The 22,705-nt window shown below is 37.2% G+C and overlaps 1 protein-coding gene across 1 annotated transcript; it reads left to right on the forward strand.

The window, feature by feature from the left end:
* Nucleotides 1-416: 416 nt before the first annotated feature.
* On the forward strand, nt 417-22,013 carry Slc40a1 (solute carrier family 40 member 1). The gene is made up of 8 exons (XM_042688239.1): nt 417-800; nt 1,250-1,317; nt 5,265-5,424; nt 7,566-7,681; nt 9,198-9,324; nt 17,415-17,660; nt 17,945-18,595; nt 20,462-22,013. Exons 1-8 carry the CDS (start codon nt 758-760, stop codon nt 20,773-20,775), a joined length of 1,725 nt encoding a protein of 574 aa, XP_042544173.1. The 5' UTR covers nt 417-757; the 3' UTR covers nt 20,776-22,013.
* The last annotated feature ends 692 nt before the right edge of the window (nt 22,014-22,705 follow it).

Genomic DNA, 22,705 nt, shown 5'->3' on the forward strand with positions numbered 1-22,705 from the left:
GCCCCTTTCCCCGGCCGGCTCGGGTTGGAGCTTGGCAGCCAGGTCGCCGGGGCGAAGCCTTTCCCTCCAACGCCTGTCTGGAGGGCTCCCACGCCGCGGGTCCCACGCCGGTCCCCCTCCCCACTGCCCCCCCCCCCCCACCATGTCCTTCCCTGGCTTCTGCAGCAGCAGGAAAAGCCCGGCGGGTGGCGTGGCGGAGGCGGGTCGCGCAGGTTATCAGTGGCCGGCCGGACGCCTGCGCCGGGGCGGGTGGCTCCCCCCTCCTCCCGGCTGGGAGGAGGGCGTGCGGGGCCCCGCGGGGCCCGGGAGGCGACGGCGGCGGAGGAGGCTGCGGGCGGGCGGGCGGGCCGCGCCGGAGCTCCGCCCCCGGCTGGTATAAGTGCGGGGCCAGGCCCGCGGCGGCGGCAGCGGCGGCGGTGGCGCTGGCGGCGGCTGGAGCCGGCTCGGGTCCTGCTCGGCCTGTCGAGCCTCCCACCCGCTTCCATAAGGCTTTTGCTTTCCAACTTCAGCTACAGTGTTAGCTAAGTTTGGAAAGGAGACCAAAGGAAGACCCCGGGCGGTTGCGCCTTTCCAAGTGCTGTCCCCCCTTCGCTTGGCTGCGGTAGTCGCGGAGGTCTTTTTTCACCTAAGAGGCTGCTGTGTTTTTAGCGGTGCTATCTCCAGTTCCTTGCACTCCTCCTCCACCCACACCTCGCCAGGAAGCAGCCGGGGACCAGCCGCGGGACCGCGAGCCGGGGGAGAACGCCTGCCTGGAGTCATGGCCCGGGCGAGAGCTCAGACCCCGCGGGAGGGACGCTGCGGTGAGTTGGGCAGAGCCGGCGCGCGCGCCCCCCGGGCGGTGCGGGGACGCGGCCTGGCCTCGCAGGTGTGGCGGGAACGCGGCTGTGCCCGCGGCCAAACCCTTTAATGAGCGCACGTCTGGGAACGAAGAAGAAAACGCGTCCCGAGTGTGAACTTGCACACAGGTGGGGATGTCGCGGGCCGGGCGGTGGCATTGCCTGGCGCTGACACAAGAGTTTCTAAACAGTTTCTTCACTTTGCGCAAACCTATGCAGAGGTGGACCAACAGGGCGAATTTAAGTTAATGGCATTCGGAGACGAAACACCTCCGTTTACAGTGACTTGAGAAGCTACGTGGTTTGTCGTGCACATATAGCAGTGCTTTCATAGAAGATGCGCGTTTTAATCTCGACTCACTCAAGTAGTTAATGTGCTTTAAAACAATCTTTCTTCCCGTGTTTCTTTGTAGGATTCTTAACCAACTACCTGACTTCTGCAAAATTCCTTCTCTACCTTGGTCATTCGCTCTCCACTTGGGTAAGTGAGAATGCACACCAGGCCGCGCACCACAGTTACACAATTTCTTGTTTACTTTCAGCCAGTTGGGGTAAGCCAAGCTCTACTTTTGTCATGCAGCTAAGGAAAATAGAGCATGCTTTAATGCAAAAGTTATTTTCATCAAAGCTGTTTCTCAGAATGGCAGAGTGAATGACTTCAGCTAATAATAACATTCTAAGATTAATTTAAATATACAGGACAAACAAGATCAAATATCTGAATGATTAAAATCCTGGCCCTCACATAGTATGTGTGGTCACATCGTAAGCTGTCCAATAAACCATTATGTAATGAAAATCAGAAACTGATTCACCCTTCTCCCTCTGACTTTCTGTGTGGTTTTAAAAGAATCCCAATGTTCCCATTGGCCTGAGTTTCATTATCAACCCTAAAAAAGTGAATCATCCGAAAAGGTGCTGGATACATGTTTAATGATTAAAATCTTTAAAATTAAGCAATTGTTCTTATTGTCTAAAAGCTGCACAGCTGAGTATGTTCAAATCATATGCCCTTTTATTAAAAGCACCAAAGTAAGAAGAATTTCAAGAGTAAATTTTTAATCTTGCCGGGCACTGGTGGCTCACGCCTGTAATCCTAGCTACTCAGGAGGCTGAGATGTGAGGATCGCGGTTCAAAGCCAGCCCAGACAGAAAAGTCTGTGAGACTCTTATCTCCAATAAACCACTGAAAAACCGGAAGTGGCGCTGTGGCTCAAGCAGTAGAGGCCTAGCCTTGAGCTGAAGAGCACAGGGACAGCGCCCAGGCCCAGAGTTCAAGCCCCACGACCCACCAAAAAAAAAATTAATCTTAATTTATTTTTTTAAAATGGAAACTAATGTTGTATTATTCTTAATAGGTGAATAGAAATCACTCTATGAGGAAATCTCTAGCTGGGTTTTGAGAAGTTATTAAGATAGATGATTGCCTTTCTAAGAAATATCCGTTCATAGTCAGCTTTGTAGCCAAGCAAACTGCTATCTTCTCAAATGCTTACTCAGCAATGACTCAGCAAATCGATGTCAACAAAGTGGGATGGGTGCAGTTTGTTTCAATTCCAATAACTGGTGAGACTAAGTAGAAACCTAGTGAAACCACACAGTAAATCTAAAAGGATGTTTTCTCTATTTAATTTACTAAGTTGTAATAGGTAACGCAAATGGTGTCTAAAATTCTCAGCTTGTCCTCTGGCCCTCACTCACTCCTAGAGAACCGAAGTGAACTAAAATATCTGACTTACAACTACGGGCAGGGATTAAGTTTTGTTTTTTAAATTTTTTTGGTCAGTCCTGGGGCTTGAACTCTGGGCTTGGGCACTACCCCTGGGCTCCTCAGCTCAAGGCTAGCGCTCTACCAGTTGAGCCACAGCGCCACTTTCGGTTTTCTGATGGTTTATTGGAGATAAGCGTCTCACGGACTTTCCTGCCAGGGCTGGCTTTGAACTGCGACCCTCAGATCTCAGCCTCCTGAGTAGCTAGGATTACAGGGTGAGCCACCTACGCCCGTCTGAGTTTAAGTTTTTGTGACCTTTGGCTGATAGATTAGTTGTCAGATTTGCCAAAAACATGAATGGAACTGTGGTTGTTCTAGGAGGATTTTACATGAAGAATTTTTTTTTGGTCTTGAAAAGAATTTTTTGTCAAGGACTTAAAAGAAATTCTACAAGAAAGGTGATATATGCTTGTCACAACCTTATATATGATAGGTTGAGCAAAGGGAGGCCCTGTGAAAAAGTTGGAATGAAAAAAACAACAGCTTGAGATGGGTAATAGTTTCTCATGCCTATAATCCTAGCTACTCAGGAGTCTGAGATATGAGGATTATGGTTCAAAGCCAGCCTGGGTAAAAAATTTCAGGAGACACTTATCTCTAACCACCAAAAAGCTGGAAGTGGAACTGTGACTCAAGTGGTAGAGCTCTAGTTTTGACTGAAAAAGCTCATAGATAGCACCCAGGCCTGGGTTCAAACCCTAGCACAAACAGACAAAAAACCCAACTGCAATTTCAGACATGTAAGTTCAGTGGATTTTTACTTCTCATTGCAAAAGAGCACAAAATAGCAATGCTATTTCCAGGTGATTCTACTTTTGTTTTTTGTGTGGTACTCTGATAGTGTCAAAACAAAATATGTGTGTTTATGTGTACTTATATGAATATCTATTCTCAAAATCATAATTTCCTGTACATTGATCACTGAGCTGTTTTAGGGTAGAGGGTTATCTCAGGGTTGGTTTTTAGGGCATTGAATGCTTTTAATTGCTGGCTTCATTTCTTTTTGTCAATAGACCAGTAAATTTTATTCTGTACTATTGGAGTTAAAAAATAGTATAAGAAGTGGGTCCAAGTGGGTCCTTTTGTTAAAGAATTTATAACTTAGTACAGGCTTTAAAAAGAATAACTACAAAAGAAATGGCAGTGTAAGGCAATGCAAAAGAAGAATCAGTTGCCTGGCAAGATCCTATGACCTGTCTCCATGTGACCCAGGCAGTTCTGAATTTTTCTAGCTCTCATTTGTAGTCCTCACTTCTCTGCTCTCAAGCTTCTGTTATCACTTCAAATAAAATGCACCAACCACCATCTTGTTGTCTCCTGTTATTTTTCCTCATATCACTTATAAACACCTGACTTGGGCTAGATTTTTCCTTTAGCCTTTGTGAACTGGAATGGGAACTGCATAAAAACATGGACTATGATTTTTGTGCACTGCTGGAGCTCTAGTGCCTGAAGTAGCATTGGTTACATAGGGACTATTCCATAGGTACTTACTAGGTGAATGAAAGACCATGGTCATTTGTCAAAGGGGTAAGAGTTAAATAGGCATTTAAACAAAGTATGGCAAAGGCAAGTGGTAGCAAGCAATTTCTACCTCATTTTTCAAGTTCCTAATCTTATTAGTTTCAAATTTTGGTTTAAACTTTTGCTCATAATTCTTTATACCAATGTTTTTCTTTCTCTAGTCTATTGATGTTTGGGGCAGGAAATTCCTTTCCTGTCGAGTACTGTCTTGTACATTGCAGATGGCAATAGCATTCCTGGCTCCACCATTGCTTTATTAAAACATTAGTCAATTATCTATACATCTATTTCAACATTGTTTATGCAATTCCAGAATTTGTATTTGTAAATTTCATCTTTCTGATTGCTCTGTTGTTTTGTGACTTTGAGATTTACTTGAGAAACCAGGCATATTATATAAAATGTTGGAGGTGAAAAACTTCAGAGATCATGTAACAATTCTGTCCTTTGACACAAACTGAGAGTTTAGCTTTTTCTTGACATTCAAAGTACACCAATGTTTATAAACCGCGCAGTGTTGCTTTTCTGGATTAAAGCAAACTACTTGGTGCTTTTCAAATCAAGATGGGCAAATTCCATACCTGTGAAGAAACCTGACATATAATAGACTTTTTTCTTTTCCCCAAAGTGAATTTTTTTTCTAGAGTAACAATTTTTTTGTTTTTCTTTTTTCCTTTTGCAGTTTTTGAACTTGAACTTCGGGCCTGAGTGCTGTCCCTGAGCTTTTTTGCTCAAGGCTAGTGCTCTACCACTTTGAGCCACAGTGCTACTTTCAGTTTTCTGGTGGTTAATTGGAGATAAGAGTCTCACGGACTTTCCTGCCCTGAACCATGATTTTTAGATCTCAGCCTCCTGACTAGCTGGGATTACAGATATGAGCCATCAGCACCTGGCAAATATATGTTTATTAATAACATTATTTTGAATTTATTTAATAATTGGACAAGGATATTTGCCATGGTGCAACACTGAATGGTTTTGACATTTGACCAATATTCAATCCATAGAGGAATTAGGACTTTGAAAGTCTTCAAATGTGTCCAAAAATGCTCTTGTTGATAAGAAAACAACTTCCTGAGTGCAGTGGACTAGAAATTAAAAACATTTCATCGAAACATTTTTTCTTATTTAAGGGAGATCGGATGTGGCACTTCGCAGTTTCTGTGTTTCTGGTGGAGCTCTATGGGAACAGCCTCCTCCTGACTGCAGTCTATGGGCTGGTGGTGGCAGGGTCTGTTCTGGTCCTGGGAGCCATCATTGGTGACTGGGTGGATAAGAATGCTAGACTGAAAGGTGAGTGCCCTTCCATAACGAAGACTGTGTACTCTCATGGGACAAGCCTCTGTGTATCCTCTGTAACAGGGTAAACATCACACTAAGAAAGAAATCCCTATGACCAATATAGTGAATATTTGCACACCACACTTGAGGGGTTTTGCTGGCAGCCTATTTGGATTCAGAATCCTGGACAAGTTGGGATGTTAAAACATTTACCTAATAGATTGTTTTTGTCTTTTTGGCAGTTCATAATTTTCAGATGTTAATAATTAACACTAAAGCCGCTTCTCTGGGACCCATGTTAAACATTAAGAGTTTACTTAATCTAGCTTTCTTTCTAACCATGAATTGCACTGGAGTTTTCTAGTGTGATGTTTCTGGGACAGGTATACCATCTGCTAAAGGTCTAGGTCACTTTCTTTTATATGAAGATGTATATGTAAGAGAAATGAAAAATAAATAGCCTGGATCACAGACACCTGAATTATACGTTAATTTAGGGAAAAGAAATAATAATAGCATTTATTGTTGAACATTAAGACTGATCTTTTGGTTTTATACAGGACAAAGAGGAATTGAGCAATTCAGTTATTTAGAATAGAATAGCAAGGGAGATAATAATTTGTGTATTTTTTTTTTAAAAGTTGCTTGATAATGTCAAGAGCTAGGTGTTCTTAGACATTGGGGAAGGATTGAAGTGTCATTTGGTTTCTTGACATTTCAGGTAAGTGCACTTAAATATAGAGCAACAGGACTGTCAAATTGTAGGAGTCGATATTACTGGTAAAATGATACAGAGGAACTCATGTACAGCATTCTTTATCCTAGAAAAAAATCTAGTAATTTATATTATTATACAAAAATAGAAGTCTTTAGCCTTACATTTGTTGAGCTCTGCAATCATAGGTTAGGAATCATTTTGAGTGGAGTGAGTAGAAGTGTAGAGAAATAGAAATCTTCTACTTATAGAGTCAACTCTTATGTCACACTTAGAAGAACACTGCCCTGAATCTGTAGATTGTGCTCACTATTTTCCCTCTGTGTCTACACAAAGCTTTGTAATACCTCTGCTATTGTCCTTAATATAGTTATAATGGATTGCTTCATGTACCTTTCCTTGTGGCCTTTGGGGTCTTGAGAGCTAAGAATCTTATTCAGTTGGTATTTAATCCTTATATAATGAATATATATATACATATATACACATATGTACATGTACACATACATGAATTGAGATTTTATTTCAGAATGCTTTCAGAGAGCTGTTTATTTTTTTTGTCTTGAGTCTTTGATATGACCTTCCAAGCCAAGATGAATGAGCTTTACAATCCTGAGCTTTACAATTATAGCAAGAGCTATAATTACACTTGACATATATTAAAAGCCTTTCATAAATATTTTGAGTATCATTATAATTCCATAAAGTAAGGAAGGCAGATGTTGCTATTCTCACCTTCTAGACACCAGCATAAGAAACATTAAGTATCCTGCCCTAGATTATGTTCCTGATGAGTAGCAGAGAAAAGACTAACAGGTGACCTTACCTGGTCTTCTCCCGCACTTTATTTATACGTGTGCTTCACTCTAAGAAAGCTAGCATGTTCTGGGAGAGAAGGTGTAGCTTAGCATTTCACACTTGTAGCAAATAGCACCACTGTGCCAGAGGAAAACTCACAACTGCTTTATCCTTGGAAAATTTTTTGCATGTTTTCCTTATTTGTCTATATCATCTTATCAGATTAAGCTTGCTATGTAGGAGGCTGTGGATTCCATAACTTCTTCCTTAGCCTCCTACATATTATTTCAGTTTAAGCAACAAAAGGCTGAGAGATGGATTTTTTCGATATAATAGTTCTGTTTGTGACTGAACTTTAAAGAGAATAAGTTTGATGAAAATATACTATTATGAAGGGCATCTACTGACAGAAAATGTGGGTATTTGAGTTTGTGTGCGCATTTCATTGGTTTGCTGTGACCTCCTGGGTTGTATTGAGAATACAACCCAGGCAGAGGCAGAATTTACTTTGGAAAGATTTCCTTTTTTTTTTTTTTTGGTAATAATTATTCAGATATATCAATGTAGCAGAATAATGATGGCCTGTGTAAAACACACCTGATGAAGTTTAGTAATCACTTTTGTTTTTTCCTCTATACAGTGGCTCAGACTTCACTGATAGTCCAGAATGTTTCTGTTACCCTGTGTGGAGTCATCCTGATGATGGTTTTCTTACATAAAAATGAGCTTCTGACCATGTACCATGGATGGGTCCTTGTAAGTTTTCTATGAGATTCTTGGTGACAGGAAATTGAACATATGGTAGTGACAAAGAAAAGTCTCTTAAAACTTTTGCTTATTTTTGCAAATGTGACTTTTTAATAATTTATTGTGTGTCTACTGAAGCCTATATAATTTGGTGTTGTTTTGCCCATAATAGAAACTCATAATTGTTTAAATTCAAATTTCATTCTATTGGTTTTTAATGTAGCTTTAAAAAGTTTATTGAATAATTTAGTTGTTACTTTTTTGCTTTATTCCATGTTATTCTGTAATATATACACATGTATATACATGTATAGATACATATTAATATATAATCATAGTATATATTCCATAATATATTAATATACAATTGTATATTATATAACTATACATTAATATAATATATACATTAAGATATTATATATTATATACATTATTATAATATATAATATGTAATCTATATTATTATATATACTATACTTTAATATATAATATATGCTGTATTATACTATATTATATATAATATAATATAGTATCATATAGTGTATATAGTATATAACAATATATACTATATACCATATTGTTATATACAACATATTATATATTATACATACATACATACATATGTATTTACTATACATAAATACATACATATGTATTTAAGTAGTTGTAAAAAGAGGCTGCCTTCAACAAAGCAGTTTATGAATACTTGGTCATTGTTACCCCTTTCAGCATTCTCACTCATGAAATTCTCACCTTTTCCCTCACTTTTCTTAATTTTGTAGGATATGCATTGAATTTTGTAGAATGTTGCATTCTCCCCTCCATTTCTTCATTCACTTACACTTAATATATAATAATATATAATATTGTAATATATAATTACATATATTAATGTATAAGTATATATTACGTATTCCATACTATATAATATACTATAAATAATATATAACCAGTCATAATTGTGTTCCTTATATATTAATGCAAAATAATATATTAATATATGTTATATGCTATATATTATATAATAGTATATATTATGTATACTTTATATTATATAACATACAACAAAATAAATAGTATATAATAATCAGTTATAATTGTGTTCCTTCAAGAATCACATTTGTCTTTGAGAATATCAATTATATAAAATTTCGCAATATGATTTTATGATAGTTTGATGGGAATGGGTAGAAAAATTGGAGAGAGTGGAACAGTAGTTGTGATGGAATTTTTTTGTATTTTGTGGTATTTAATTACAGAGTCTTAAAGCCAGATAGACATTACTAGCCTTCAACTATTAGTCTTCTCATCTAATACAAATTAGAATAATACTTTGACCCTTAAAATGACCACTAATATGTGCTTGATTGTTTCATGTAAACAAAAGTGAAACAGTTTTTTATAAATGAAACTAAGTTCAAATTTTTATTATTTTGTCACCAATGAACATTTTAACCACCCTGTATACTGAGGTACAGTGTGGTAAATGAACATTTTAACTCAAAACTTTCTTATAATTCCTTAGACTTCTTGCTATATCCTGATTATCACTATTGGGAACATTGCAAACTTGGCCAGTACTGCTACTGTAATCACTATCCAAAGGGACTGGATTGTTGTTGTTGCAGGAGAAGACAGAAGGAGATTAGCAGGTAATTTGGTTTACTTTTTCATCTAAACTTCAGTCACAATAAATGAGGCTTTTTGTGGTTGTTCTGGGATGTTTAAAAACAATATATTGAGAGCATGGGTTTTTTTAACCTTGTAATTGGTCCTAGTAAAAAGATTTATCTTTCACAAAGTTAATTTGTAAGATAGCCAACTATTCTTTTATTCTATGCAAACCTCCCCAATAGAAGAACTATTCTTTTTCCTTTTCCCCTTTTAAAATTATATCATTTTTATTTATTATTTTATTTCATTGTTTTAAATATTTATAACAATAAAAATCTGATGTGTATTATACCAGTTATACTTATGGAGAGTACTATTTGTACTTATAGATCACGTAAGATATCGTTTTTCCCTACACCAAATGAAAACATACTGCATACATATATACATATGTATGTATATATGTACTTAAGTAGTTGTAAAAAGGAGCTGCCGTTCAAAAAAGCAGTTTATGAATACTTGGTCATTGTTACCTCTTTCAACATTCTTACTCATGAAACTGTCACCCTTTCCCTCAAGTTTCTTAATTTTGTAGGATATGCAATGAATTTTTGGCTGCATTCTCCCCTCCTTTGCTTCATTCACCTATACTTAACATTCCTCTACCCCTTTCATGTACTTATTTCCTGGTGTTTATTTTGTTGATGTAGGATTTAGCCTTTCTAAGGAATTACACTGGGAAACGTACTTGTGAGAAAGCCTCTAGTAGTTCATTTCTTCTATCTTTTTTAATATATATTTTTATTGTAAAGATGCTGTACAAAGGGATTACAGTTATATGAGTAAGGTAATGAGTACATTTTGTATTAAGCATTATTACCCCCTTCCTTTGTTTTTCCCCTACCATCCCTTTCCTCCCCAACTCTTCCTGCTCCCCCCTCAAGTTGTAAAGTTCATTTTCAACAAAGTGTTTTGTACATCTCATTGTTACAATGGGCCAACTTGTATCTTTATTTCAGCATTTTGTTATTTCCCTTCCCCTCCCCAAATTAGAAAAATGTATATACAAGATGCAGGGCACCGGAATTAAATACAGTAAAAACAGGGGTTATACCATGGGGGAAGAACATACAAAAGAAACAAAAAAAATTCACATAGTACATTATAAGTACATTAAAAACAAGAGCAACAAACATAAAACCTCTTTTGGGTTCATTTCACTTAGTATCATCTTATATGGTCATATGTTCATAGCTTCTTACCTTTTCTGCGTGTCCTAGACATATACTATTTATTGCAAATAAGGGAAACCATGGAATCTATGTTTTTTGGGGCCTGGCTTACCTCACTTAATATAATTTTTTCCAAGTCTATTTCCTAACAAATGGGGCAAGGTCATTCTTTCTGATGGTGGCATAGAATTCCACTGTTTATATATATATATATATAGACATAGATATATAAAATCTATATATCTATATATCACATTTTCTTGATCCATTCATCTACTGAGGGGCATTTCTTCTATCTTAAAGTTGTCATTTACAACTTATATTACGTAGGAAGTACAATAATTGCTTTAAAGTACTAAAAATATGGTGGAGAAAATACAGCTATTAAGATGTTTATAATCCTAATTCTTAGAAGTGCATCCTAATGGCTAAAGAAAGACTAAAAAATGCTTACAAAGCAGTATGTCCTATTACATCAATATAACTTGGGCTCAAAATACCTTCTTTCCCTCCATGCTCTCTACCTTCCCTCCACTTACAGAACACACAGAAACTGATCATTGCACATGGTAGAGGAGGAAGGATACAACTAACTACTGGTCAGATGAGCTGCATTAACTTCACTAGTCATTAAGATAATGAGTGTCACAAACACATTGCCCAACCATCATCCTAACAGACAAGAAACCATTCTTGATGACTTAAGTGGCTTACCCCAGAACATAGAAGGCAAGATTATGTAAGATTAGGTGCTGGGTTTAGCAAGCTGCTTTGTTTGACTGGACATTGTGGTTTAACAAAAAGAGGGGGAGCAGAACGGATATGGTAATTAAACAAGAACAAAGTCTATGGAAGGTGTAGAAGAAAAATTTGCTTGAATCATTACCTGTGGTAGCAGATAATCCAAATAGAATGTCACAGCAATTTCAGAGGATGATGAAGCTTGTTTGAGTCTGCAGTACAGAAAATTCTTACTGAGTTTACTTCTTGTGATTGTCATAAGGAATGATTCCACATTTCTTTTTGTTATGTTGAATGACAAGATAAAACATTGTTTTTTTTTGTGTTTACTTTCTCTTTTTAACATACTATTTTAAGCATATAAAATATGCCCATGATTTAAATTTCAAATGATGCAAAGGATATATTTTGAAAATAGGTCTTATATTTGTTGAATATATTTGAGGGGGAAAGTTTCACTTATCTGCGCTTGGTGTGTGTGTATGTGTATGCCACTCCTAGTGCTTGAACTCAGGGCCTAAACTCTGTCCCTAATCTTTTTCCTTGAAGCTAATGTTCTACCAATTGAGCACAGCTCCACTTTCAGCTTTTTGGTGGTTAATTGGAGATGAGTCGGACTTCCCTACCTCAGCTGGCTTTGAATCTCTGAACCTCAGATCTCAGCCTGAATAGCTAGGATTACAGACATGAGCCACTGGCTCCCAGCTTTATCTACATTTCTTAAGTGAACTCATTTTGACTTGGTGAAGTCAAGAAGGCTGTTTTTACTTGTGTAAAATAGTTTTAAGAGAAAGTCACTACAAATCTTTAGCTGGTCCTAAAACATATTTAAGCAATAAATATAAAGATACTACAAACTTTGTGGGATCTTTATCATTATAAAATGATGTCTCAAGACAAGAATAAAAATATGGCTGTCCATTCATTCCTCTTTATATAATTAATTATTGCAGGGTAGAAGATTCTAGGCCAAATAGTCCATTTTTCTTACTCTCTAGAGTTTCTCAACTTTTAAGAAGGGAATTGAGCTCTTCTTATCTGCTCTAAGCTTACTTTTAGTAAGGGGTGCTCTTTTACATACAACCAACTGCGAGGCTTAGTAGATGAGTGAAAGAAAACTACATGTTTTCTTTTCTCAAACTTTAACCTCAGTATTTGTGTTAATAAAAGTCACGTTTCAAAACAGTATCAGAAACTTCTTTAGTTCTGAGCATGAATTTGGAGTGTCATTTTGGCTATAGGCAATTAAAGGAGAACCGAGGAAAAGGAGATGGTTAAAGGAAAAATAGTAGCACGAAGGGGGAATGGAGTGTTTAGGATCTCTAGCAGTTGTCTTAGGTTCCTCTGAAGCTGTCTGTAGAAATACATACTTTCCAGTCAGAAATACTTTATGTTTATATGAGCTGATTTTTGAATTGTTTTTGACTGTTAGAATTCCAAGTGAAGGAGTAGACTAGGAAGATTTCATATTTTGTAAATTGTGTGGATGTGTGTTTGTGTATGTTTATGTGTGTATTGGGTAAGGAAACATGAAAATAAAGAGAAAGGATTGTGAGCTAGATATTGCTTGACTACAAAATGAGTTTAAAACTTGAAGCTGTATCATTGAGTATAAGGAACAGGAGTAATGGCTGTATAGTTTAGAAAACACTACAAAAGGCATTGTTTTTTCATACATGTGGTTAACTAATTTGTTAGTTCCTTTGGGGTACCTGACAGTATTTTATTTAATCGTCCTTTTCTATTATGTGGTATACTTGGCCTGTTGTAGATTCTTAAACTTTCCATTAGTTGCTTTGTTTTCTTCCCTATTTTTTATGTGTGTGTGTTACGTCTGTGTGACTCTCCATGTTATCTTTTCAGATTTTTTTCATGCCAACTTTCTAAAGAAAAATGTGCCTGTTGGCTTTGACCATGTGTAGCATATAAATTTCATGTTTGTACTCTACTGATTAAAAATTGACTTCACATTTGATGTAGACAAAATTGATAGTTACTATTTGCTCAGCAAATCTTTTCTTAAAAATGATTCTTCTGGCTGGGCTCTGGTAGCTCATGACTGTAAATCTAACTACTTAGGAGGCTGAGGATCATAGTTTGAAGCCAGCTCTGGCAGGAAAGTCTATGATTCCTATTTCTAGTTAAGCACCAGAAAACCAGAAGTGGAGCTGTGGTGGCTCAAAGTGGTAGAGCACTAGCCTTGAGGAAAGAACTCAGGGACAGTACCCAGTCCCTGAGTTCAAGCCCCAGGACTGGCACAAAAAATAAAAGCTCTTTTCTGACACTATGCTTGTTTGGACATGTAATCATTATTAGCTTCTTAAATATTATGTTAAAGATTGGAATTGGTGGTCTTGGAAGGCTCCAAGAGGACAGAAAACGATCTAATGTAGTAAGAGAGTAACAGTTTTAAAGTGGTAAGTTATTTGTATTAATTCCATACTTTTCTGTGGGTATATGCATTGGAAAATTATTAGTAGGGGCAGCTACTACAGTTAGTGAGGCCTCTGCTTAGATATTGACCTGTAAGATGAATGCTGCCTTTGCCTTCAAGTGAAAAGTGAAATATGTCAAAGTTCTGTTGTTATTGTGTAAGCATATTACACTCATTGAGCTAATCAGAAAGGCATTGAATTTGAACTAAGTAGGGAAAGAATAGAAGCAATTTCTAGTAATGTACTTAGTTATATAATGCTTTTTCCTAAGTGATCCAAATGGTTGTTGAAGACTTGTTAATTTTCACTCTGCTTTAAGAGATAATTAAGAAGTAGTACATTTTGTTTACTCCTTTATTGTTTTCAACTTTGACACAGCTCTTCATTCCCGTGGTAAAACTCTTGACCTCATCACTAAATCCTTCCCTTCTATTATCTAACTCTTTGGCATCTGTATCTTGGACTTCCACATTCTGTCTTTTCAACTCCTTCCTTCAATATCCTTGCCCCAACAGTCTCACAATTGATACTTACAATTTACTAATGTCACTTTGTTTTCGCTGTTCATGACCCCTCACTTGCCTTCCTTTCTTCCCCAGTTTAAACTGCAGTCAATCATGATGATATGCTCACTTCATAGGTTATATACACCCAGCTCACATGGCCCACTTCCAATTTGACACTTTCTTTCAGTAAGACTTTGATTAAATCCAACTATAGGCATGTCTGGAGGAAAAACGCACAGTTGTTTTGTTTTTCCCCATTGTTATCACTTGAAGTTTATGAACACAGTGTTTAAGTTGGTCCTTTCAAGCTAGTAGGTGATCGAACTATTTTCTCTGGTCTCTTCCCTCTCATACATTCCGGAGGACTGGTCTGCATTTTCTCTTTCGTTCTTTCACATTCATAATCTTCTCTTTTCCTTGCTTTCACTGATGACTTTGCTTTGTATATGACTGATAGAATAGAGAAAGGGCTTCGTGGGGCATCCACCATCACTTATATCTTCTCACCTGTTCCTGAAGCCATGTATGTGGCCTCTACACTCTGTGCAATTGACAGATTGTGCTCCTGTCCAACTTTTTTTTTTGTCTAGCAGTGATATCATTCTACTCAGGGTATAAAATGTTCTAATTTTCTCTTCTTAAAAACTCTTGCATTAAGAAAAGGTTAAATAAGTTGATGTTAGGCGAAATGAACCCCAAGATAAGTATTCAAATGTCTTTTCTTTCATGTGATCGTTTCTAACATATTTATAAGATGATTTCTTTGTTGCTTTGTATGCCCCTCCCCCACAATATAACCCCTGCTTTCACTATATTTGATGCTGGTATAATTTGTGGAGGGGAAGGGAAAAAACAAATCGTTTAAATAGGGATACAGGTGGACCCATTGCAACAATGAGATGTACAAGTCGTTATGTTGAAAAACGAACTTTCAACTTTGGCAGTCGGTGGGAGGAGGAGGGAGGGGAGACGGGGGTGGAGGGTAGGGGGAAAGATGGGAAGGGATAGGAAGGGGAAACAAAGGAGGAGGCAACAATGCTTGATAAGACTCATTATCTTGCCCATGTAATTGTAACTCCTCTGTACAGTATTTTCACAATAAAAACAAAAAACAAAAAACCTCCTGCATTAAAGCCTGACACAGGTAGCTCACGCCTATAATCTTAGCTACACCGGAGGCTGAGATCTGAGGATGGCTGTTCAAAGCCAGCTCAGGCAGGAAAGTCCATGAGACTCTTATCTCCAATAAACCACTCAGAAAACTGGAAGTGGTGCTAGCCTTGAGCTGAAGAACTGAGGGACAGCACCCAGGCCTAGAGTTTGAGCCCCACAACTGACAAAAGAAGCAAACAAAAAACCCCTGCATTTTTCATGCTGCCACCTTGTTATCCTATCTCTTTTTTCTTCTATTCAGCAAAACATATCAGGGAGAGAATGCCAATTTCCAATTTCTTTCCTTAAATAAGTCAAGAAATAGGGTTCACATTGTGCTCTGAAGGAATATGACCCATGGAAATGATAATAGAAATTGTATCCCAGGATGTGGTGCAGTCCCTTAAACCAACTTTAATCAGGCATATGTCTTTCCTACTTTATTCTGTTTGAGGTCCCCAACATATTCATGTGACCAATTGTCCCTTCTGAGGGCTAATCAGAACTTGATATAGTTTATTTTCTTTCCCTTTTGAACCACTGTCACCTTGTTTCTAAGACACCACACTCTCCAGATATCTAATCCTTTTTGATAGTTTCTAATCACTTTTTCTGATCTGTAAACATGGGTGTATCCAAAACTCAGTCATCAGAGATTATCTCTTTTCAATCTACAGACATTTCCTTATAGTCCCAAGTAGTCTCCTTGCTTTGAAAAATGACCAGCTGATAACTTTCCAAATCTGGCTCATATTCTTTCCAAAGCTCATCCTATGTGTTTAATTTTCTGCTTTTTGATTCAGCCTCCTAATTAGATCTACTAAAATCAGCATCTCCCAAAAGAAACACTTGTTCTTTTATGCCAAACTTGATTCTCTTGAAGTCTTCTCAGTAACTGGCAACTCAGAAAAAAAATAAAATAAAACAAAAGCAAACTCAGAAAACTTTAAGAATGAAGAGGAAAAATATACCTGGCAAACACATAATGCTGCTTTAAATATTCAAAATTGAACTGTAACCCCTCTGTACATCACCTTTATAATAACAATGAACAGTTTTCAAAATAGAAAAGGCTTTAAACTCATCATCATTTTTAAATCCTCGTTTCTTCAACATACATACTATTACTATTTGATAGCAAGTCCTCTCAATTTTACATTTAGAGTATGAACAGCGACTATTTCTCCACATTTTCACTATAGATGGTGGTATACACCAGCCTTACTGCCAATTACCTCCTTGCTTCTGCTTGTCTGCTACTTCCTCCATCCTTGTTCTATCATCATTTCTCAATATATAAAAACAGCCAACATTAGCCTTCAAAATATGCTAGACTATGCCATCTTTGTGTTTCAAAACCTGCAAATGCTTTCTGACTCAGAGTAAAAAATCAAAGTCCATATAGTATTCATAAGACCTTAGATGACTGGGCCTTACATGAGTTCATTTCTCCTGATCCAGCCCTGCTGGCCTCTTTGCTAATCCTCTAATACTCTGGGCCTGTTCTGACTGTCTTAGCACATTTGTATCTTTCCTGCTCTAGAATTGTTTTATGTCTATTTCCCTTCCTTACTTTTCACCATAGTATTTAATGAACATCTGCCATGTGCTATATATGCACATATGTATGTTATGCATATTTGCTTGTTTAATATATATATACATCTTTTTATCTATCTAATCTATCTATACATGTTTGCTTGACGATTTATTTCCTTCCATTTCTTATGAGAGTGCAAACTTCATGAAGATAGAGAAAGGTACTACTTGTTTTACTTACAGAGTTAAGAATGGTGCTTAGCTAATAACAGGCATAGAGTCACCATTGTGTTCATTTTAAAAACTGATGCTAAACTAATTTCTAGAATTCCAAGGAGACACAGTTTTTTGAGGCAAATTTAGAGTGGCTTGATTCAAACAAATGTTTTCTAACAAATTACTTTTTAGAAATCAGCATTTGGGGGAAATCTTTACTCTTGGTTTCATACTTCAGTATAATGGAAATGGGCAGCTTCTCTGGTAGATTTGAACTGTTACCTGGTCCTTCCACTTACCCATGCAGACATGAATGCTACCATTCGAAGGATTGACCAGCTGACCAACGTCTTGGCCCCCATAGCTGTTGGCCAGATTATGACTTTTGGATCTCCAGTCATCGGCTGTGGTTTTATTTCGGGATGGAATTTGGTGTCCATGTGTGTGGAATACTTCCTACTCTGGAAGGTTTACCAGAAAACTCCTGCACTAGCTGTGAAAGCTGTTCTTAAAGTAGAGGAAGCTGAACTGAAACAGCTGAATTTGCACAAAGGTAAACCAAACACAATGTCCAGGCCTTTATTCTGATGTTCAGACCTCATACGCTGCTGAAGATCCAAACTAGTTTGCATTTATGTTGGGTGAGGTTAAATACACTACTTTGCTAGGTGAGACAAACCAAAAGTATTTTTTAAATAGTATTTGGAACTTTTTCTGTGGCTGGAATTCTTAGATTACAGTTAAAGGAATTATAATGAGGCAACCAAGGGTACACTTAAGAGAGTAAGAAAAAGTAATTGGCTTTTCCCCTAAAATAATGATTTCTCTTGTTAACAGATACTGAGCCAAAACCCCTGGAAGGAACTCATCTAATGGGTGAGAAAGACCCGAATATCCATGAGCTTGAACGTGAACAACAGTCCACATGCATCTCCCAGATAGCTGAGCCCTTCCGTACCTTCCGGGATGGATGGGTCTCCTATTACAACCAGCCGGTGTTTCTGGCTGGCATGGGTCTTTCTTTCCTGTACATGACTGTCCTGGGCTTTGACTGCATCACCACTGGGTATGCCTACACTCAGGGCCTGAGCGGTTCCATCCTCAGTGTTCTGATGGGAGCCTCAGCTATAACTGGAATCATGGGGACTGTGGCATTTACTTGGCTGCGTCAAAAGTGTGGCCTGGTTCGGACTGGTATGATTTCAGGATGGGTACAGCTTTCCTGTCTGATCTTGTGTGTGATCTCCGTGTTCATGCCTGGAAGCCCCTTGGACTTGTCTGTTTCTCCTTTTGAAGATTTCCATACTAGGTTCATGCAAGAAGAGCCAATGTCCACAACGACCAAAATACCTGAAATCATCTTTCCAACTGAAACACTCATGTCAAACGGGTCTAATCCTGCTAACACTGTCCACGAGATGAGCACTAGATCGGTGCCCCTCATCTCCATCAGTCTGCTGTTTGCAGGCGTCATTGCTGCTAGAATTGGTAAGAACTTCTGTCTTGTCAAGTGATAAATTGAAGTGCCTCTTTGGAAAGCTGGTGTTTTCACCAATAAATTATCTGAGCTAGTTTTTGAATGTTAACCAAAATTTCCTATTTATGTATACTATCTAGACTTTCAACATGAAATTTTTGTTCTATAGCTTAAAAACTAGATACTTGTATGTGTACACATAAACTTAAAATGTGTTTCAGGCTTGAATTTTTCCTAGGTGAACATTTATGTAGAATGCAATATTCATTTAGAAAAATTAATATATAAATATATTTTAATGTTTAATATATGTGGGGGAGGTGTGTGTATGTATGTGTGGATCTGTGTTTATTGTATATGTGTGGTGCTGGGGCTTAAGCCCAGAATTTGTGCATGTTAAGCAAGTATTCTAACTCTGAGCTACATACAGTCTCAGCTCTTTTAATAATCTTAATGATCTTAAATATTTGATTATTAGTAAAAATAAATAATAAAAATAAATATCTTAAATATTTAAATGCTTTTAAGTATCTAAATCTTAAATATTTCTACGTGTGTGTGTGTGTGTGTGTGTGTGTGTGTTTCTGTGTGTGTGTGTGCGTGTGCGCGTGCACGTGTACACTGGTCCTAGGGGCTTGAACTCAGGGCCTAGGTGCTGTCCCTGAACTTTTTTGGCTCAAGGCTAGTGTACTACCACCTGAGTCATGGCTCTACCTCCAGCTTTTTTGATGCTAAGTGGAATTTAGACTTTCCTTTGGGACTTGCTTTGAACTTTGCTCTTCAGATCTTAGCCTCCTGAGAAGCTAGGATAAATATTACTCTTTTAATGTAATTTAGTTTTTAAAAGATATTAACTACAGCCCTTGTATTGCCAGCTAGAAATTTTGAGTTTTTTATATTACGTTAGCTCTACTAAAAGAACTATAATTTAAAGAGAATGCTTCTGTAGGCTAAGATATAAAAAGACAAGATTTTGGTTTTTAAACAACATAGTAGTTATTTAGATAATCCTGCAAAGGTCCTCTCTGTGAGATGTATATTTATTACATACTTTGACATACAAATAGGTTTTATAGCCCTGGAAGAAAGCATAATGTAACGACTAATTACAAAGTTTAAGTAATCATTAATAGATTACTAGTGAATTCATTCTTGAAATCAAACCGTATTTATCTTGTGACACAGAGCAATTTGTTAATTTATCAAGACATTAATATTCAAGCAAGACAGCTTTATTGTAAGGGTTGGAGAACCCAAGCAGTAAATGTGAGAGTGGTTTAAAGTTTGTTCACTTTTTTTCCCTAGTACTGGGGTTTGAACTAAGGGCTTCACACTCAACTACTTGAACCACGACCTTTAGAGTTTCCTTACTCTTTAGCCATATCATGTAAGAGGTCAGTTTAAACTTCAGAAAAATTAGTTCTTACTAGGGCTAGGTCCCAGATTTCAGAATTTTGTTTAAAGAGTATGAATATCACAGAGAGACAAAACTAAGAAGGCTGTAGCTTAAATTTATTTTAACTAGTAGCTGTAAAAATCTTAATGCCATAAATAACCCTATCATTGTCAATAAAAAGAAAAATAATTAAGGCACAGTTATGTTCTTTATACAAAAGGGAGTAGGGCCAAAATGTGCATCTTGTATAAGTCAAAAAATACCTAAATACAAAAAAAAAAATATGGAAGTGGCGCTGTAGCTCAAGTGGTAGAGCGCTCGCCTTGAGCTGAAGAGCTGAGGGACAGCGCCCAGACCCAGAGTTCAAGCCCCACGACCGACAAAAAAAAAAAAAAAAATACCTAAATACAATCTAAAATATATGGTTATAAATTATAATTATATATTAAAATTCAATGTCTAAAAATATCTTTTGTTATAGGTCTCTGGTCTTTTGATTTAACTGTGACACAGTTGCTACAAGAAAACGTAATTGAATCTGAAAGAGGCATTATAAATGGTGTACAGAACTCCATGAATTATCTTCTTGATCTTCTGCATTTCATCATGGTCATCCTGGCTCCAAATCCTGAAGCTTTTGGCTTGCTCGTATTGATTTCAGTCTCCTTTGTGGCAATGGGCCACATTATGTATTTCCGATTTGCCCAGAAAACTCTGGGCAATCAGCTTTTTGTGTGTGGTTCTGATGAAAAAGAAGTTACGGATGAAAATCAAACTAATACATCTGTTGTGTAAGGCAGTTTAACTGTTGCTATTCCTGTTACTAGATTGTATAAAGTACATGTGCTTATATTGTACTTCAAAATTCCAATAAATGCCTGGGTGTTTCTCTGTTTTTACCACAGCCATGCCTTAAGGGCTAAGAGCTATTTAGGAAACCTAAGTCAGAAGTGAGCTGGTTATTTTCCCTTACATTTGAGCATTGGAAAAAAGTTTAAGAATGGGGAAACTGTAATGATAAAACTGAATTCCCTATTCTTAGGAGTAGATACAATTTTGCATAAGAGAGCAGCTAATGTTGTGAATTGTTATTATCTGCACAAAAATGCAGATAAATCAACCTGCCTTAAAACTCACTGTCACTCATGGGATTTACATTTTTATATCTTAATTCTCAGTTACATTATAAAAACAAGAAAGCTCTCTGCACATGAAGATTACAATGTTAACCAGTATTCTCCTTACAGATCCTGTTGATCTTAAGGGATTTGCTCTATGTGGGGAAACAAAACACATAACAAGAATTTCCTAACAAGGTTTATGGCTTAACATTAGTGACCATCTTTGCATTTTTACTATCAGATCAGGAAAATACTGTATTAAGCATATATAGCTCTTTGTAGAATGGTTGTGATGTAAGCTGCAGATAGAAACAAAGCTGGAGAGTAGATTTCTAATGCAGTGAGTACCTAAGGACTTAAGTCAGTAGTTTGCACATAGAATCTAGAGGCTAAAAGCTTTTCCACTATCACTAATGGTATGTATATCACAATAAGAGAGAGTAATCCTTCACCCTGGCAAGTGACATGGAGAAAAGTAGCCCCCAGTAGGGAAGTATTGGAAAGGTTTTGTTTTAAAAATCATTTGATTTCCTTTGAACAAACTTGGATGAAACACTTTTACTTTAACTGTTTTATGCCTATGAGTTCTATACATTGTTCTAGAGCAAGAATATTCATTAAAAAAGTTTCCTTTTCAAAAGTTTCCTTTTGAAAAGAATAAAAGAAAAATATGTTTGTATATATTTTCCAAAACTGGTTTACAAGTCATTTCGCCACATGCCAGTACCAACATGGTACTTTGCCTTAACCTTGTATGCACTTTCATGGAGACTGCAATACGTTGCTATGAGCACTTTCTTTTCTTCCTTGAGGTTCAGTGTTTCTTCATCTTCCTACATTAAGACATAATGATTTTCTATGTTGTAAAATCTTTGTAAAATATTTCTATATAAAAATATTTTTAAAAGCTTATTTTTTTTTCACTGAATTGTGTTCTTTAATGCATGTTGCTTTTGTCGCAGAACATCTGCTCTCAATAATGTGTTTTTTTCTATAAAAGGATAGCTTCATAATTTCTATTTCTGGTTTATGATGGGTAATAGTGCAGTAAACATGGGGCCCAGCATGCATTCTTTGACCTCAAATCAGTTAGCCTAGGTCCTGAGTTTCTATTTTTCCCTTCTGTAAATTGGAGATGATACTATAAAAACAACCCTAACTCACAGCTTCCCTGAATGACTGGAAAAGAGGCCATGTGGAGTCGCTGAGCAGTTGAAGTGGTATTATTACTAGAGGTTGCTTCAAAGTAAGGAGGAGTGTGATTCTCCAGAGAGCATAGAACTAACTACCTTAGATATTCAGCAAACACTTATTGATGCCTTGATCTACGTCTCAAACTGTGATCAGTCCTGGGAGATGCAAATTTCACTCAGACATAGTTGTTTTCCTTTGCCTAAAACTAGAAGTTTGGATGCTTTGGGCACCACCCTATATCTACTGATCTGTTCCTGAAGTTCTCTTTACATGGACAATAGATGTCTTTATCAAGTTTGGCTGTGGGTTTTTTGTTGTTGTTGTTGGTCATGGGGCTTGTACTCTTGGGCCTAAATGCCATCCCTCAGCTCTTCAGTTCAAGGCTAGTGCTCTACCACTTGAGCCACTGC

The sequence above is a fragment of the Dipodomys spectabilis genome, unplaced genomic scaffold, assembly GCF_019054845.1.
Source record: "Dipodomys spectabilis isolate Male_0828 unplaced genomic scaffold, ASM1905484v1 ptg000115l, whole genome shotgun sequence".
Taxonomy (NCBI): Eukaryota; Metazoa; Chordata; class Mammalia; order Rodentia; family Heteromyidae; genus Dipodomys; species Dipodomys spectabilis.

What these genes read in the sequence shown, in the direction of transcription:
- Slc40a1 (XM_042688239.1), top strand. Translation starts at nt 758, where the DNA reads ATGGCCCGGGCGAGAGCTCAGACCCCGCGGGAGGGACGCTGCG. An exon ending in GTCATTCGCTCTCCACTTGG is followed by an intron (nt 1,318 to 5,264) that starts GTAAGTGAGAAT and finishes TTCTTATTTAAG; the next exon opens with GGAGATCGGATGTGGCACTT. An exon ending in ACAGCTGAATTTGCACAAAG is followed by an intron (nt 17,661 to 17,944) that starts GTAAACCAAACA and finishes TCTTGTTAACAG; the next exon opens with ATACTGAGCCAAAACCCCTG.